Below are 18,732 nucleotides of genomic sequence, written 5' to 3'. Positions count from 1 at the left end.
TTAGAATCTCTCTGAGAACATTTTATTGGGGGGGGGTTGGAGTTTCACTCCGTCGCCTAGACTGTAGTGCAGTGGCCGCTCCCAGCCACCGCAGCCTCGACCTGCTGGGCTCCGGCGATTCTTCCGCCTCAGCCTTCCAAGTAGCCAGAATTACAGGCATGCGCTACCACGCCCGGCTGATTTTTTGATTTATTGTAGAGATGAGGTCTCGCCAAGTTGCCCAGGCGGGTCTCGAATCCGTGGGCTCAGGCAATCCACTCACCTCAGCCTCCCAAAGGCTCTGGATTATAGGCTGAGCCACTGAGCCAGGCTTCTCTGAGAACATTTTAAATAAAGTCCAATTGCCTTACTCCTTACAGGCATGTGGAAGAATTTCTTTGTGTCAGATCTATTGCCTTAAGCCCACCAGTAACCAGTGTGTTCATCTTAATCTATGAGAGTACATCTGTGGAAGATCTATAATCTTCTGGTGACTAAAGCTACCTATTACTTACACATGTGTCAGTGGGCAGCCACAGGCTGGCAAGCAGAGAAGGAGGAATTGAGGAGAAACGACCTCAGCAAGAGAAATGGCAATTTCTTCTAATTTTATGAGGCATGGAATTTAAAAAATAGCACTGTGTTGATTCATCCTGATTACCTAATTGAAGAAAAACTTAAACACTGGGATACCAGAGAAAACGCTTTCATAATCCTGAGTCAAGTACAAGAGACCCAGCTGAATAGGGTGGAAGTGCATGGGACTGGGAATCATGAGATCTCTGTTCTACTTCCAGCTCTGTTACTAACTTGCTGTGTAACATTGAGCAAGTCTGAGTTTTACTTCCGAATATATAAAGGAGGATTTGATTAACATTGCCTCTGACATATGTGTTCTGGCTCTAACAGTTTGATTTCAAGATTCTATTAAGTAATAACAGAAGCTTACCAACATTAGAATATTACAGATGGACCAGGTAGGATGAAGAGGGTGGGGTGGGGAGAAAGGGTCTGTCCTGCTGAATTAATCTATACGGGAGACAAAAGCAGTCCCTCGATGTTGGAATAAGTGACCTTTAATCCTCAACTTTCTGTGAAATTGTTGGTTCCAAAATATAGATTCAAAGAAGTGTGAGAAAATGGGAGTAATGATTTTTCTTTAAAAGTATTTTTTGATTGAGTAGGTATGCGAAGGCACGAATCTTTTAATTTTGATCATAAAACCAATATTCCTTAAGAATAAGAAGATAATTAAATTGTATTCTGTAGTTGTGAAATGCTGTTATAGTTTTAAAAGAGATGAGAGGTTCAGATTTGCCCTTCAGAAAAGTCACCCTTGCTATATGTGGTGTGGAAAATGGATCTGAGGCAGAAAAGACTGACTAAAGAGATATCTGATGATAAGTTACTCAATTTAGGAAGTGGTAGAGATAATGGAAAAATTAAATGGGAGAGGGAGGAGTTAAAGCTTCTGGTTTGGGCAGTTGGGAGGACAGTGATGCCATTTACTAAGACATGAAACAGGGAAAAGTGGAACAGTGATGACAGAAGATGATTTAATATTTATGAAGAAATTGCACCCAATTCTGAGCTATGTGAAGTTTTGGTTCTGAGATTTCTCAATGATTAGATAACTTTCAAATACATTTTTTTAAAAATCAGAAAGAGTATTTGTTAGTGTGTTTTCTCCGTTGTTAGGGGGAGAAGATTGCTATGGACAGTAATGATTTCATAACTTCCCTGTCCACCAATAAGAACACTCTGGTGGGTCTGACTCAGTCTGCAGGATGAAGGCTATTTGAAGTCATTGTAACTGGTTCACAGTATATAGAAAGTGTGCGTGGAGGAGTTACAGGGGTTTTTGTTTTGCTTTGTTTTTACTCTTAGAAGAAGGATGAGAGCCGGGCTCGGTGGCTCAGCCTGTAATCCCGCACCAAGGGAGCACAGTTTTTCCCATTCATTGGTAGAAAGCACATAGAAAACTCCTAAAAGTATTTTAAATCGCATTTACTTTGATTATTTGATGTAAAATAAAGTTGAAATGTTATATTTTTCCTTCTTAGAGAAAAAATATCAAGGTATTGCATCTTGGAGAAATGGCTGTTACTTGTTTGGATATCACATGCCTATGTACCTTTCTTATAAGCACGGTATTTGGCTATACTTTGTCTTCAGACACTGAGATAACAGGTAAATGGATTTTAATGCGGTAGTTTTTAAATTAGGGAAATTAAAATTAAATACATTTTAATGGAAAATTAACTGTCTTTTCAGCCTACCTAGTGGAAGTGGTTAACTAGTAGATGGATTGTTATTGGAAATGTTTTAGGAAATCCATGCATAAAAGATACATTCTTACTAGTTAGCTTCAAGAACAAGGTAACTGATGATGACAAACATTTTGAGGAATAAAAACCTAATTAAAAGACACTTTCAGGCCAGGCATGGTGGCTCATGCCTATAATCCCAGCACTTTGGGAGGCCAAGGTGAGAGGATTGCCTGAGCCCACAGGTTTGAGACCAGCCTGGGCAATTTGGCAAGACCTCATCTCTACAATAAATCAAGAAAAATTAACCAGGCATGGTGGCACGTGCCTGCAGCTCCAGCTACTTGGAAGGCTGAGGCGGAAGGATCACCTGAGCCCAGCAGGTTGAGGCTGTGGTGGCTGTGAGCATGCCACTGTCCTCCAGCCTGGGTGACAGAGTGAGACTCTGACTCAAAAAAAAAAAAAAAAAAGACACTTTCCATAACTTTTTGTATAGTCTTTTTAAACAAACAGGTTAAATATTTGAAGCCTCATTTCCTGGTACCTAACTAAACTGGAACGTTTTTCAAATTGCTGTCCTTAACTTTTATGACAATTAGATACATAGGAAAAAAAATGTACAGAAATGTAAAGTAGTATTTAAAAATAATTATAAAATTATTAAATAATGCCTGATGAACTTTTTCTTGAAGATGGTAATTAGAACAATCCATTTGACAAAGATTCTAACCTTAAGAATTGAAACAATAGATTTGTCATTTCATCCTCAATAGAGACCTTTTTTTATAAGTACATGAGGAGGGGAATTCCGGGTCAAATAATTTGTGCCTCAGTTTCTTTTCTGTGGGTCCTTTTTCTCAACTCATTAAGTAAGTATTATCAAGTATTATAAACGAACAATGTGGCAGAAATGAGAGAAAATTATTAGCAAAAGGCAGCATGAGGGCAAAACTATAGTACTACTAGATTTGCTAGTAGGAACGTTTGCAGAATTATTGACTGTGCATAAATATATATGTAATATATATAATTTGTTGTTGTTGATTTTTTTTAAAAAATTGACTCTGAGTCTCGCTGTCACCCAGACTGCAGTGCAGTGGTATGCCCACAGCCACTGCAGCCTTCTGTCTCAGCTTTCCAAGTAACTGAAATTACAGGTGTAGGCCCCCATGCTCGGCTAATTTTTTGATTTATAGTAGAGATGAGGTCTCATCAAGTGCTCAGGCTGGTCTCGAACCCCTGGACCCAGACAGTCCTTTGGCCTCAGTCTGCCAAAGTGCTGGTACTACAGACATGAACCACTGAGCTAGGCTTGTTTCTGCTGCTTTTTAAATCACCAGATGGAACCATTGCCTCCCACTGTGCCCCTTCCAGTGTCATTCAGCTGCCTGCCACTTTTTCTTGAGTCTTTCCAAAGAATGGCCCTGGTTTACCATACTCTGGTGATAGTTCTGAGCCTTTGTTAACTAGAGGGTTCAGTTAACCAGAACAGATCAACAAGATCTGCCTGTTCTCCAAATTCTTAACGCACTTATCCACAGTAGCCATATTTTATATTTTCAATCCCTGTTTTTGTCTGCCACAATGTTATATGCATATAGTAAACACTGAGTTAGTATTGATTATTCTTGCTGTTAGAGAGAATTATGTAATTATATTACATTTTATGTTCCCATCCTAGACCAAATTCTGATAGATATATCACAGAGACAATGCCATGTTGAATTTCTTGTTTCTATGAAAAATTCATACCTAGTGAGATAAAGTCACATTTTGTATATGTGATTTCGCAAAGAAGGAACAGCCATATAGTCTTAATCTAGATTTTTTTTTCACTCTGTCACCCAGGCTAGAGTGCAGTAGCACGATCATGGCTAACGCAGCCTCAACTTGCTGGTCTCATGTGATCCTTCTGCTTCAGCTTTCTAAGTAGCTGGGACCACAGGTGCACACCTCCACTCCTGGCTAAGTTTTTGTACAGACAAAGTCTCACAATGTTGTCCAGGCTGGTCTTGAACTTCTGGGCTTAGGCAATTCTCTCACCTTGGCCTTCCAAAGTGTTGGGATTATAGGCATGAGCCATCATGCCCGGCCTAATTTAGGTCTTTAACAGCTTTGTTAAGCTATAATTTACATAAAACTTACTCGTGTAAAACATACTATCCCATTTTTAGTATATTCACAAAGTTGCACGACTACTACCAGTCTCAAAGCCTGGAATATTTTCATGATCCTTAAAAGAAATCTCATATCTATTGAGCAGTCAAACTGCATTGCCCTTACTTCCAGTCACTGCCAGCTCACTAATTTACTCTCTGTCTCTATGGATTTGCCTATTCTAGGTATTTCATATAAATGGAAACATGGTTGGTATGCGGTCTTCTGTATCTGGCTTCTTTCACTTAGCACAGTGTTCTCAAGATTTTTCCAGATTGTAGCATTATCAGTAGCTACTTCTTTTCATGACTGAATAATATTCCATTGTATAAATGTACCACATTTTGTTTATTCATTATCAGTTGGTGGACATTTGGAAGTAATTTGGATTTAGCAATCTTTTCCATAAAATACAGAAATAAAATAAAAATGTTTTATTGATTTTGTTTCAGTTAATCCTCCTCAGGATTTTGAGATAGTGGATCCTGGATATTTAGGTTATCTCTATTTGCAATGGCAACCTCCACTGTCTCTGGATAATTTTAAGGAATGCACGATAGAATATGAATTAAAATATCGAAACACTGATAGTAAAAGATGGAAGGTAAGTAAAGCATGTACTTGTGATATCAGAGTGATGGTTAGGTGGTTTTTGAGGGAAATTCTTATTTCTAATTAGGATGTTAAGACTGACATTGGAAGTATAGGGAAAATATATTTGGTTTCATGGAATATGGACTTGAAGAGCACTTATGCATTTTACCATATTTTACAGTTACTTCTGCACTTCGATATAGGTCTTACATATGCTATTGAACTGTGAGCATTTTTTTCTGAAGGAATCAAACCTTATTTAACTTGTATTCTCCTCACATAGGATTGTAGAGTTATGGTTCTTTGTATGTATTGTAGTGAGTGCTCAATGGACGTTTATTGAGTTATTAACTACTTGCATACTCAGCAAGTACGTTTATTCAGATATTTCTGTTGTAGAAGGCATTCTGTTACTTCCATAATTCAGTTAGGTAGTTTCAAGGGACGATTTAAATCAAACATTTATTGAGCAGCTTGTTGTGTTAGACACTCTGCTAGGTATTAGCAATCTAAGAGCAAATAATATATGATTTTCATCCTCCAGAAGCGCACAATCTGTCCAACTCGGTCCTCTTACCTCCAGGATTTTACTTTATGTTCTTCCTGAAGTTTTCATATTATATTCAAAATGTCACAAATAATTTGCCATGTGATGTATACGTGGTATGTGAAAATTGTCTATTTGATTCCAAGTAGTTATAGCTCAAGTTACTACCATAGAGCCTTTTTCCCCTTCCAGAAGTTTTTGTTTTGATTAAGATGTCAAGATTCAAATGATCTCATCAAAAATATGACATACAGAGGTGTGACGTTGTATTAGATAATCACTAGGAGTGTATTAGATATTTGGATCTCTCCAGGGTATTAATGGCTTCATAGTCTTATTAATGTGACCCACTATACCATCGTTGTTTCTCAGCTTGACTTTGTCTCATCTTTTTATCAAACAGACCATTATTACTAAGAATCTACATTACAAAGATGGGTTTGATCTTAACAAGGGCATCGAAGCAAAAATACACACAGTTTTGCCAGGGCAATGCACAAATGGATCAGAAGTTCAAAGTTCGTGGTTAGAAGCTACTTACTGGATATCATCACAAGGTCAAAACAAAGTTCTGTTTTCATGTTTAATACTATCAGAACAATTCCTTTGGGAATAAATTCCTTAACTCTTATGTTAACCCAGACCATATGTAATGTAGATACTGTGACAGAGTGAAGCAAAATAGAATCCTCTTTGTAGTTGGTGACTAGCCTTTCTGAATTCTTTAAATCAGTAAATATGTTTGGTAAAACCTACATATTTCTATATTAATAGAGTTTCCAGTTTTTATGTCAGTTAGTAAATATTTGTGAGTATTTGCTCAAGTGCTCAGAGCATCTTAAAATAATCAATTTGGCTGGGTGCAGTGACTCAAACCCGTAATCCCAGCACTTTGGGGCGCCGAGGCGAGAGGATTGCCTGAGGCTGAGGGATCAAGACCAGTCGGGGCTACATGGTAAGACTTTGTCTCTACAATAAATAAAAAGCCGGCTCGGTGGCTCAGACTGTAATCCCGTGCCTTTGGGAGGCTGAGGTGAGTGGATTGCCTGAGCCTGCGGGTTCGAGACCCGCCTGGGCAGCGAGACCTCATCTCTACAATAAATACAAAAAATCAGCCGGGCATGGTAGCGCATGCCTGTAATTCCGGCTACTTGGAAGGCTGAGGCGGAAGGATCGCTGGAGCGCAGCAGGTCGAGGCTGCGCTGGCCGGGAGCGGCCACTGCACTCCAGTCTGGGCGACAGAATGAGACTCCAACTCAAAAAATAAAAAAATTAAAAAAAGTTAGCCGGGCATGGTAGCATGCGCCTGTAGTTCCGGCTACTTGGAAGGCTGAGATGGAAGGATGGTCAGAGCCCAGAAGGTTGACGCTGGGGTGGCCATAGCATTCCACTGCACTCCAGTCTGCGTGATGGAGTGAGACTGCAACTAAAAAACCAAACAATAATTAATTTTGAACTTTTGCATATGCTTACACTATTATCAATAAATGAGTCTTCAAATGATTTTTTTTATTTTGCACGTCCCACTTACAGTGAAGTGTTTTCCAGTAACTTTCTTCTGGAATAAACCTGATTATGTTGTTTGCTAAATAAACTGGAGAGATCATAGAAAATGAAATAACATTGCTTAGTGGTTTCACAAATGATATATCACCATGCCTTTCAAGCATTCACAGTTGATTCATTCTTTAGGAAATCTGGAAACTAAAATTCAAGATATGGATTGTGTATATTACAATTGGCAATATTTAATCTGTTCTTGGAAACCTGGCATGGGTGTGCATTTTGATACCAATTACAACTTGTTTTACTGGTAAGTATTTTTATAACTAGAATTCTATATTAGGAAAATATCTAACAAAATCAGTGTACAATACAAATATCTATATTTTCACTAAATTGAATCCATTGTACTTGTTCAGAGTTATATTTATGATGATGATGACTTATTTGGGGTTTTCACAATGGGAGTAAGACTGCAGATACTGGAAGGCATTCTATGGGTGATATAAGGAATGCAATTATTGTTTCTGTACTGAATTAATTTCATATCTTTTAGATAGATGGAGGTGTAACCTAAAAAGTTTTGGCATATTTTATATTCTTGCCTTATAAAAAGTCATTATCTATTAATCTGGATCCCTTTTCTGACTCTCTAGCTTTGTTAACTGTCACTGAGTCTTTTAAATTTGGCCATTTGACTCTTTTGAGTCTTTTAAATTTGGCCATTGACTCTTCTATTTCCTTAATTGTTTTAGGGTAACAAGAGCACCATGTTCTGACACTCCTTTGTAAGGTTACACATCTGTTCTTTCCTTCCCACCTACTGTGAGACCTCTCATTAGGCTCCCCTCATTCTACACTTGGATGATTGTCATTGCCTCCAAAATGATGGTCTCTTTTCTTCCAATTTCTTCCCTTCTAACTTCTCTTTCTACTCATTCTGCACACTGTGGCCAGGTTTGTCTTCCTCTGTTGCCATTTTCATATTCAAAAACCTTTGGTGGCTACTCATTGCTCCCAGGATAAGATGTGGGCTGTCATTCAAGTTTCTGCTTCACTGTAGCACTTTTTTTTCCAGTGTTACCTTTTCCTATCACCGGTGTGAATGTTCCACCCCATTTAGATCCATCTCTCCATTTTTTCTTCTTGCCCATGCTATGACCTTTTATGCCCTTGTGTGCATTGCCCTCTGAAATTCTCTCTGACTCTCTCTTTCACCAACTCATCCATCCTTCAAGGTTCATCTGTTCTTCAATTTCATTAACCCTTTACTTATCGTGTCAGCTTCTGCTCAGTTTTTCCCTGAACTCTTACTTTTTTTTTTTTTTAGTTGGAGTCTTTTGTCACCTAGTCTGGGGTGCAGTGGCATGCCCACGGCCACCGCAGTCTCAACCTACCGGGCTGAGGTGATCCTTTTGCCTCAGCTTTCCAAGTCGCTGGAACTACAGACGTACACCACAACGCCCGGCTAGTTTTTGTGGTTTATTGTAGAGATGAGGTCTCACCAAATTGCCCAGGTTAATCTCCGACCCCCAGGCTCAGGCAATCCTCTCACCTAGGCCTCCCAAAGTGCTGAGATTACAGGCTGAGCCACTGAGCCCGACCTGAGCTATTACTTTTTATAGCTCTTAATTATTTATTGTCTGGACAGTATTTAAATTTTTCTCATATATGTGTGCTTTGTCTCTTCAAATCTCTAAAGGATTGGTGGGCATGAACTGTTTCTTATATTTTTCTTGGCTGTTTCCAAAGTGCTGTATGTCCATAAGAGATTATCACTAGATATTTATTAAATGAATAAAATAAATCATGATAGCATTGGAAAATTGATAGATAAATATCTGAATTTATGTATTTACTAGATAATAGATAAATCAAGAGAGGACTAAGTGTTACTATTGGTGATTTTTTTGGGACCAAATGATCATAGCATCTTTTTTTAGAAAATTATAATATATAAATGATAAGATATAAACTTCATTTTTTGAGTCTCACTCTCACCCAGGCTGGAGTGCAGTGGCTCGCTCATGGCCACTGCAGCCTCGACCTGCTAGACTCAGGTAGTCCTTCCACCTCAGTCTTCCAAGTCGCTGGAACTACAGGCGCATGACACCATGCCTGGGTAATTTTTTGATTTATTGTAGAGACGAGGTCTCATCAAGTTGCCCAAGCTGGTCTTGAACCCCTGGGCTCAGGCAGTCTTCTCGCCTCCACCTCCTAAAGTTCTGGGATTACAGACATGAGCCACTAGTGGTATAAACTTTTAATAATCCTGAGAACTGGGTTATGATCTCTGCTCTAGCATTATTTAACTTGGTGGTCTTGGGCAAGTATTTCTCCTTTGGCAGTCTTTTTTTTTTCTCATCTAGAATTAGATAGGTAAACTTGTAAGGCCCAAATCATTTGTTCTTAATTCAATAAATATTAAGCAACTATTAAATGCCAGGCACTGTTCTAGAAAAAAAGGACAGAAGCATGAATAAGACAAAGTCCCTGTCCGACTCTCTTGTACATTGTAGTTCATATTACTATAACTTTATCCTCATCTTCATGATAGTGATGCTTCCCTTAGTGAATATCAGTATTTCACTAGGGAGAAATAAATTCGAACATTTTAGAGATTGGAAAATAAAGGCATCATGAGGCCTGGCCATTGGCACAAAGTATATCTGTATAAAGTCAAACCTATATATCAAGTCTCTCAGACTCTAATCAGGCAAACTAACCAAGAGACCACAATTTTGCAAACTCTGCCTAAAGTTAAAATACTTGCCATAAAGTTAATTTAGTAGAGTTCAGCTATTTGTACCACCACCTTATCAGCTGCTACACTGACATTTCAAAAGGAATTTTGGCTGCTTTTATAGATAATACTGCACTTTTCACTGCAAGCTATTCTTAAGGAAAATAAACCAGGCGTTTTTTGCTTTGGAAATCAGTAGGCAAATCTCCCTAATTCCTAGTAGCTTTATTACTGGAATAAAGCTGACTTTGAATTGTATGGTAACATTTATTGTTTAGGACAGAATGGGAAAGTTAAACATTCACTTGCCAAACAACGTTTCCTTTTCTTTATTCTCCCTCCCCCCAGTCAGCCTTCCTGAGTTTTATCTTTTATGGGTGATGTATCCTTAGGGGATTTTTGCTCATTTCATTAAATGTAACAATGTTTTTGTTTGTTCATTTTCTTTTTTTGAGTTGGAGTCTCACTCTGTTGCCCAGGCTGGAGTGTAGTGGCACGCTCACAGCCATTGCAGCCTCGACTTGCTGGACTCCAGTGATCCTTCCACCTCAGCCTTCCAAGTAGCTGGAACTACAGGGCATGCCACCATGCCTGGCAAATTTTTGTGATTTATTGCAGAGATGAGGTCTCACCAAGTTGCCCAGACTGCTCTTGAACCCCTGAGCTCAGGCAGTCCTCTTGCCTTAGCCTCCCAAAGTGCTGTAAATACAGGCAAAGCCACCGCGCCCGGACTTAACAATATTTTCTAAACCTGATTTTAAATTTGCATTCTCTTAAAAGAACTTCCTCAGTAAAATATTTTAAAAGGCAGTGTCATCCAGGATTATTTTTTATCAATCCCACGTTTTCTTAATAGAAATGTCATTCAGTGATTCACAGACCTTGTTGGTGGGCCAACATAACCTAAGTACGTGAGTAAGACTCCTTACCTTTGAGATTTTGTGAAGACTTCTATCAGACTGTAAGCTCCATGAAATAATGAACTATGTTTGCTTTCCCTACTGTAGTATCCCTAGCACTTATCAGAGTCTGGCATATTGCAGGTACTCAATAAATATTTTTAAATTTGTATCTTAAGATAATTGAAAATGGAGCACCATGATACTAGAAGATATCATTAAACATAATTATCACAAGGCTTCTTTTTACAGGTATGAAGGCTTGGATCATGCATTACAATGTGCTCATTACATCAAGGCTAATGGAAAAAATATTGGATGCAGGTTTCCCTATTTGGAGTCATCAGACTATAAAGATTTCTATATTTGTGTTAATGGATCATCAGAATCCAAGCCTATCAGATCCAGCTATTTCATTTTTCAGCTTCAAAATATAGGTGATGTAAACCAACTAATAAGTTCAAATTCATCGTTTCTAGTTCAGGCCATTTACAACAGAGAGAGGGAGGGAGGGAGGGAGGGAGGTCCAGAAGAGTGTATGACAAAGCTTATTAAATATAAAAGTATGGAAGATAAGAAGATAAATTGATAAGGTGTTAGTGATAGAGTAATTCTGGGATCATGCATTCCCAGGTCTCTATAGACAAATGGTTGGATATTTTCTGAATGTGTGTTCTTAGTTCTAACAGTTATGAAAGTGACAGATTCTGGAGTCAGGCAGACCTTGGTTTGAATTTTGGATCTACCACTTTTTAGTTGTGTAACTTTGGGCAAGTTACTTAACATCTCTGAATGAATTTTATTATTAGTGAAACGTGGATAGTAGAAGACTACATCGTAGGCTGGTTTATTGTGAGACATGAATGAGATGATTATACAACATCCTTGGATAATGCCTGGCAAAGCATTAAGTACTAAATGAGGGCTAGCTATTAGTAAACGTAGTGGTAGTACTGGTTGTGGTGGTTGTTTTGAATGCTACCAAATGGAAAGGTGATTGTAATGATTTGGATCTCCTAACTTTTCTCTTGGGCTTAAATATTTGTCAGTGTGTGATATCAAAACAGGAGTTTGTAAAATAACCAAGTTTCTCAATGAACTTACTTGGTTGGCAAGCAACTTTGATTTTAATTCACATCATAGGGAATAATATTGAGTCGCTGAGTTTATTTTTGGAGGCTTCTGTTCCTAGATGTCCCCAGCTTTGGATAAGGGCTACTGATAAACTTCAACAATCTCCATGTTGAAATGGTTTCCTTTTGCTTTTCAGTTAAGCCTTTGCCACCAGACTATCTCCATCTTACTTTGATGAATTCATATGAAATTAACTTGAAATGGAGTATGCCTGGAGGACCTATTCCAGCACGGTGTCTCATTTATGAAGTTGAGATCACAGAAGATGACACTAAATGGGTGGTATGACTATTGCATGTATTTGAAACAATCATAGACATAGCCTTTTAAATAAAACAGCAAGCATGAGAATCAAAATCAGTTGTATCCACATGAGGACTAGAACATTATATGTATTATGTATCTTGGTTTACTTTCCAGAAAGACAAATAATCGAATGAACAAGAGAAAGGTGCTTACAGTCTGAAAGTATACTCAATTATACCAATTTTGAAACTACCAAGGACCTTAGAGATAATCTAGTCACTTGTTTTCAATTTTATATCATTAAAGTTGCTGAGGGTCTCAAATGGATTGTGGAGAGGCCTCAGGTAAAAACAAAACAAAATTTAAAAATTTTACAAACACAAAGACCACTTCTTGAGGAACAGCCATCAGATCAAAATTAGAGTATAGCAAGGCTACAAGAGAGTTTCTTGTACCAGGAAAGAAGGGCTAACTGGGGAAGTAGGCCATGGTTGTAAGACTAATTACCTTCCCCCACCAGCACCAACAGTGTGGTGATGGCTTTAACCCCATATTGTTAAATTAAATAAATTAATTGTATTCATTGGTTTTCAGTTTAGAGAGTGATAGACACAAGTTGGAGAGCTCTGGTTCTAATCAATTCATTTCATATGTAGATGAGAAAATTGGCTATTGAATTGACTTACAGGTCCCAGGTAGGTAAATTGACTTAAAAATGAAATCACACAACTAGAACTAGAATTCAGATCTGATTTCCAGTCAACTTAAGTCTATGCTACATTATACTAGTTCCCAATATAAGTTACAATGAAAGAAAAACTATTATTTTGGATGAGAAAAATTCTTCAGCTCTTTGAAATGCGAAATTGAAGTAATTGCTTCAGTGATTTATTTTCTCTGAGATCACCCAGCTTTGTGATATTCTCATATCTGAATCAGTAGTTTCATGCCAAGCACTGAGCACTTTTACACAGGTCTTATAGAGATAAACCAAAATATGCATAAGGGAAAAAAAAAAGCCTTGCATATATGAACCCTATAGTATCCATAGAAACAACATTCACACGATGACTCTGTCTTTTGGTTAATTCAGTACATGTAGCATATGTTTTTTATGGAATCTGAGAAATTTGACACTAGTCCAAACACTAGGTGTTATAAATGCCATGGCTACCTAGGAATTTGGTCCTCTCACACATGCTGCCCTTTACTGCAAGTAATTTATTATCACTATAGAAAAATATGAAAATATAGACTAGGAAGGGAAGAAAAATGACTTAAAAAAATCCCACCATTGAGAGAGATAACCATTGCTGGAATTATGCCTTTCTGGTCTTTTGATACATGCATCTTATGTAACAAAACCCACTTTAAAAATGACAGTTATGGAATCTGTCTAGCTGCAATTAGAACAAATAATGGCATCTTATTTTTTCCTTGGCTTTCAGACTACCACAGTTGAACCTGAAATAATACACATCATGAGAAATAAAAGCCAACAATTATGCTTCTTAGTAAGAAGCAAAGTGAATATTTATTGCTCAGATGATGGAGTTTGGAGTGAGTGGAGTGATAAACAATGTTTGGAAGGTATGAGTTAAAAGGATAGTAACTAAATAATGAACTATTTGCTAGTAAAGTTAATTTGCTTTCAGTGTATTTTGTAATTCTGGAAATCAAAGTCTCTTGTATATAGTCTATAAACAGGTGATAAACCAGCAAGCACTTCAGTTGAACCATAGATTTATTAAAAGTCTGATATTCATTTAGGACTAAAAGTCCTCAATACTTCTATTATCAACATTCTTGATTTTCTGGTAGCAAGTAGAAATAATATTCTAGTTCTTTTGGGGAGAGGACAGAAGCCTATTTCAATCAATATTTTCTTAAGTTTTTAGTTTTCAAGAGAACAGAAATCTTTTATGTATTATAAAAATATGAGGTACAATTCAGGGTTAGGTATACAAACATTGATTATGCAGGTACCTTTGTTGATGAGGTATGCCCCTCCCTCTCCTGGCAGTTTCCCTCAACTGCCAATCCCACCCCCTCCCCCGACAGTTTCCCACTACTGCCAATCCCTTTCTTACAGTATTATAATGAGAACAGAAATCTTAAGGCAAGTATAGGTCAGCAGGCACTTGTCTCTGAGTGTCTAGTACTAGGCCTAGGGAATATTTTCCTAATTAAGATATCATGATTAGTAAAATGCATATTCCATTACTTCCAACAGTGATTTAAAGTGACTTATGATAAGAGATGTTTCAATTACATAGCCATATAAACTTAAAAGCCTAGAAAGTAAGGTAATATAAGGTTGTGTTTCACAATATACTAGCTTTAAGAGTAGAAAGTGGGCAACTTCTCGGGTCCCCTCTCGCCATGGGAGCTTTTCTGTCCTCTCAATAAATCCTACTTTCTAAAAAAAAAAAAATAGAAATTGCTAATAATTGTTTAAAATGGAAAGAAATCAACTCAGCATTGTTCTTTCAGGTATAAATATAATCCCAGCTATAAATACATATACTGGTGTAGATACAGACAGTTACTGGCATATCTATTGATCATTCAACTCCTGTCATGTTGTTCTACTATAAATAAATCTCTATTATCTCCCTATGAATATAGTGGTGTTATTGCCAATGGCAAATTCTGCTACTTGTTGCTTGCAGGCCGAAATAAAGCACGATATTTAGTGGAAAAGAAGGTGATTCTATTCCAAAAGCTGCCAGATGAAGAAATGGTTAGACTCATGCCACAAAAAAAAAAGTAAAAAAAATTTTCAAAATTTTAGGCTAGCCAAGCTCGGTGGCTCAGCCTGTAATCTCGCGCCTTTGGGAGGCTGAGGTGAGTGGATTGCCTGAGCCCGCGGGTTTGAGACTCGCCTGGGCAGCGAGACCTCATCTCTACAATAAATCAAAAAATCAGCCGGACGTGATAGGCTACTCGGAAGGCTGAGGCGGAAGGATCGCTGGAGCCCAGCAGGTCGAGGCTGTGGTGACCGGGAGCGGCCACTGCACTCCAGTCTGGGCGACAGAGTGAAACTCCAACTAAAAAAAAAAAAAAAAAAAAAAAAAATTTAGGCTGAGGTTAGGGGATTTTAAAGGGAAAGAATAGAATGAGGGGGTATCTGGGAATGCCACAGGGAGCTGGTCTTGTTTCAATGGTTATCTTAAATTGTTGTCCATCTGGAGAGCTGATTGATACTGTCCAGTTGTTGCCAGGTTGTAGATGAATTGCCATAAGAATACTGCTATAGGGTCTTCACAATGTTATTCCAAGGTTGGTCTTTGAAACAGCCTTTGGAATTTTTCAAGCAAGTATACAATTAGATTAAGAAGGAAAACCATCTTTAAAGTGTAGCCAAGGAGAGAAAATGTCTTAAGATCATTTCTCAAAAGTTGAAATGGAGATTCTCTGTTAAATTATTATTGTTCCCTTTCATTAATCAAATATTTATTAAGTAACAACTATGTTTCAGACTCTTCAGACATTGGGGACACAACAGCAAAGATATTCCTAGTCTCACTGGACATACATTTTATTATCAAATTGGGTAGAGATAGGCAATAAACAAAAGCCAAATATACGAGGGGGGACCCCCCAAAACCCAGAATTTATTTATAAAAATTTGTGTATTTATTCTTGCATGTTTAAACCTCAGTAACCTGTAAAGTACTCTCCATTTGACGCAATACACCTATCCAGATGCTTTTTCCACGGCTCAAAACAGTTTTTGAATTTGTCAATTTTGTAGTCTTTTAGTGCTTCTGCTGTCTTTTGTTTCAGCTCTTCCACACTGGCAAAACATTTCCCTTTGAGGACATTTTTCATCAGGGGAAACAGAAAACAAGTCACTGGGGCAAGATCTGGTGAATAGGGAGAGTGTGGCACAGGGATCATGCTGCTTTTGGTCAAACTGCTGAACAGTCAGTGCGGTGTGGCTGGTGCATTGTCATTGGTGGAAGAACAAGTCACCTGTTTGCCACAACCTGAGATGTTTCTTCCGCAAATTGTGACATAAGCTTCTCAAAACTTCCAGATAACAATTTGGTTGACTGTGATTTGGAGGAATACATTCCAAGTGTACTACAATGGGCCTACCCTCCTAAAAGATAATTCTGGGGTTTTTTCCTCACTAAGGATTATGGAGAAAAAACAGGACAGATATATGGGATCAGAAGGAACACTTACTGGTTTTATATTTTTCATTTTTGTCACTACTATATAGAATCTGGAGACTCATAAAATTATATCCTGAATTACATTTTGTCATTAGACAATGCATTGTCTAAAGCAGACATGGTGAATTTTTAGTTACCTTCTCAAAATATATGTTCTTGTATGTGTTTTACATGCAGTCTTATCAATGATAGAGATGACTAAGCTTTCTTTTGCACCGATGCCTTTCTTTTGCCTGAATGACTTTGAGATTAGAAACTAATTAATTTGATTTGATTAGGAATGAATGTATTGAGTTGCATGTAGTTTTATCTCTTTAGGACATTTCTTATTGGGTGTTTCAAGTTACAAAAACAAGGACAGTAATGTTTTTGGAAATAAAAATATATTCTCTTCAGGATTGACTATGTAGGGAAAGCAAGTAGAACTTCTGAAAAGGAGCTTCTTGCTTTCCCACTGTTAATTTTGCATACCAGAAAACTTGTATCAGCCATTTTTCTGGATTATATCCTTTCAAATCTTATCTGAGAATAAGAATTTGACTAGTTATTTACTAGTAGAAAACAAGATTGTAAGGTAGTGGGACAAAGAAAAAGATAGGATCGAGGGAAGTTTGTAGGTCTGGGGCTAAGATTCAAGATGTTTTATTGTATTCCAGAACAAGTGAGGGATACTTGTTTGGGAAGAACAAATTCTGCCTACTCTTAAAGTTTGGGTAGTGACTGCTCATTTCTTGCTATGCAGAGGAATCATTAAAACTTCATTCCTAAAATAACAAAAAAGAAAAGAAAAACCATATAACTCCTTTTAGTTTTTAAAATATGAGACAATTTTAAAAAGATGACCTTAAAAGACTAGCTCCATTACTCACACAGAGATTTTCACTGAAGACCAACTCTTGCTCACTATAGCATCATATGATGTGAAGTAAACATGTGGCTTATTAAGAGTTAAGGGATATATAGATCATGTTTGTTTAATCACTTGGCTAATATTTTGCCATTCTTAAATGAGTGGCAAATTTTAAAAAATCATATCAGGAAATAAGAATTGTGCTTTGGGACGTTATTTTTCTGAGTTAGATTAAGAGATGTCATAGTAAAGTAGTTGTTCTATGTAAAAACCACACAAATGAAAGGAATGCTATGCTCAAACACAACTGTGGTATCTATGCACTGGCAAATATGGCAGAGGTTGCAAGTTTAACTCAGTTCTTCACCATGTAATAGGAGTTTATTTATAAACTAATTTCTTTCAAAAACTGTTATAAACTTCTAACACTTTCCCTTTTTGTGATTTTTAATTCTAGGTGACAGACAGACAAAAATTTTGCTATCATTCTTGGTACCATTTGTTTCTGTCTCATTAATTTCTTTGTTAATGAGTTATCTGGTTTACTATTGTCCAAAAACTTCGCTGAAAATGGTAAGTTGTATAACATTATGATGTTTAGTCTGAGACAGTAGATGACAAAAAATGTTCTGCACTTATAACCGACGGGTCTACATTTTATAATTTTGCCTGCTCACTGTGGGTATACAATTGATTCTGTATGGATTATGATGATAACTTCAGAAGCTACAATAATTTAAAATATTAACCCTACAAGACTACATTTTGGTGCAGATTTACTTTTGTCAAAGTAGAAAAATAATACTTCAGAGTCAGAACTACTATTTGCCTCTGGATTATAGAACAGTATAAAGAAAGAGTTACAAGACAAAAGCAGAATCGGGAGAAAGGGAAGAGTGACTTAAAAATGGTCACAGACTGAAACATATTACCAGCATGTCACAGGCACAAGAACACATACAAATTCTAAAACATGGTGCCTGTCATTGGAGCTCATAATCTAGTTGCAGGAGATAGGATCCACACAAAAAATATAGCCTGCAAGACAATTCTAGATGATTGCCATTTGTGTTGTACATCTAATGTTACAAAATTCCAGAAGATGGGGGGGGTGGTGTCACTATGGGTTGGTGTGCTTTAAAGAAGAGTTGTTTCTTGGAGAAAAATATTTTAATACCATGTCTTTTCAAGATAGAAATGTGAATGTGTATACAGTGCTTTGCTGAATGCTTTTTTTGCTTATTCCTCTGAGTTATGAATCCTCAGTGAAATGTTTGGTGTTATTAATGATAATTTGTTAATAACAGCTGTTTCTAAATTTCAGATTTGTCACACAAAAAAGGAAGTTTTTTCTCATCAAGAGACACTCTGTTGATGCACCAATTTCCAGTCATATTGCCAAATGTCAAATGAGTCTCATTAAACTGTATTTTTTCTTCAGCTATTGAATGTTGAATGCTTATTGTGAAGCGTTGTTGCATTTACATAGGCTTTAGAGTACTCAAATTCTCAGTTAGTACTAAGTTTACTAAATTCTATTAGTAGGGTTTTTTTTCCTCATAAATTCATGGTGAGAGTGCTGCACCTAGAGAAGTCAAGGAATGTGGGTCAGGTTTTATTCAATGATGT

At 37.2% G+C, this 18,732-nt stretch overlaps 1 protein-coding gene across 1 annotated transcript; it reads left to right on the top strand.

Annotated features, from left to right (window-relative positions):
* The first annotated feature begins 2,040 nt into the window (after positions 1 to 2,040).
* IL13RA2 (interleukin 13 receptor subunit alpha 2) lies at positions 2,041 to 18,500 on the top strand. The gene is made up of 9 exons (XM_008063019.2): positions 2,041 to 2,169; positions 4,856 to 5,007; positions 5,948 to 6,101; positions 7,237 to 7,357; positions 10,942 to 11,126; positions 11,960 to 12,105; positions 13,518 to 13,659; positions 17,561 to 17,676; positions 18,428 to 18,500. The coding sequence occupies exons 1-9, from the start codon at positions 2,076 to 2,078 to the stop codon at positions 18,476 to 18,478; spliced, it is 1,161 nt and encodes a 386-aa protein (XP_008061210.1). The 5' UTR covers positions 2,041 to 2,075; the 3' UTR covers positions 18,479 to 18,500.
* Positions 18,501 to 18,732: the final 232 nt, after the last annotated feature.

This window comes from Carlito syrichta, unplaced genomic scaffold (genome assembly GCF_000164805.1).
Source record: "Carlito syrichta isolate Samal-C Ts95f unplaced genomic scaffold, Tarsius_syrichta-2.0.1 Scaffold306442, whole genome shotgun sequence".
NCBI lineage: Eukaryota > Metazoa > Chordata > Mammalia > Primates > Tarsiidae > Carlito > Carlito syrichta.
The sequence above is the reverse complement of the archived record's forward strand: the minus strand, read 5'-3'. Positions and strand labels throughout refer to the sequence as shown.

Coding starts and splice junctions, on each gene's coding strand:
- IL13RA2 (XM_008063019.2), top strand. CDS start 2,076: ATGGCTGTTACTTGTTTGGATATCACATGCCTATGTACCTTTCTTATA. Junction 6,102..7,236: donor TTACTGGATATCATCACAAG/GTCAAAACAAAG, acceptor TTCATTCTTTAG/GAAATCTGGAAACTAAAATT. Junction 13,660..17,560: donor TGATAAACAATGTTTGGAAG/GTATGAGTTAAA, acceptor TTTTAATTCTAG/GTGACAGACAGACAAAAATT.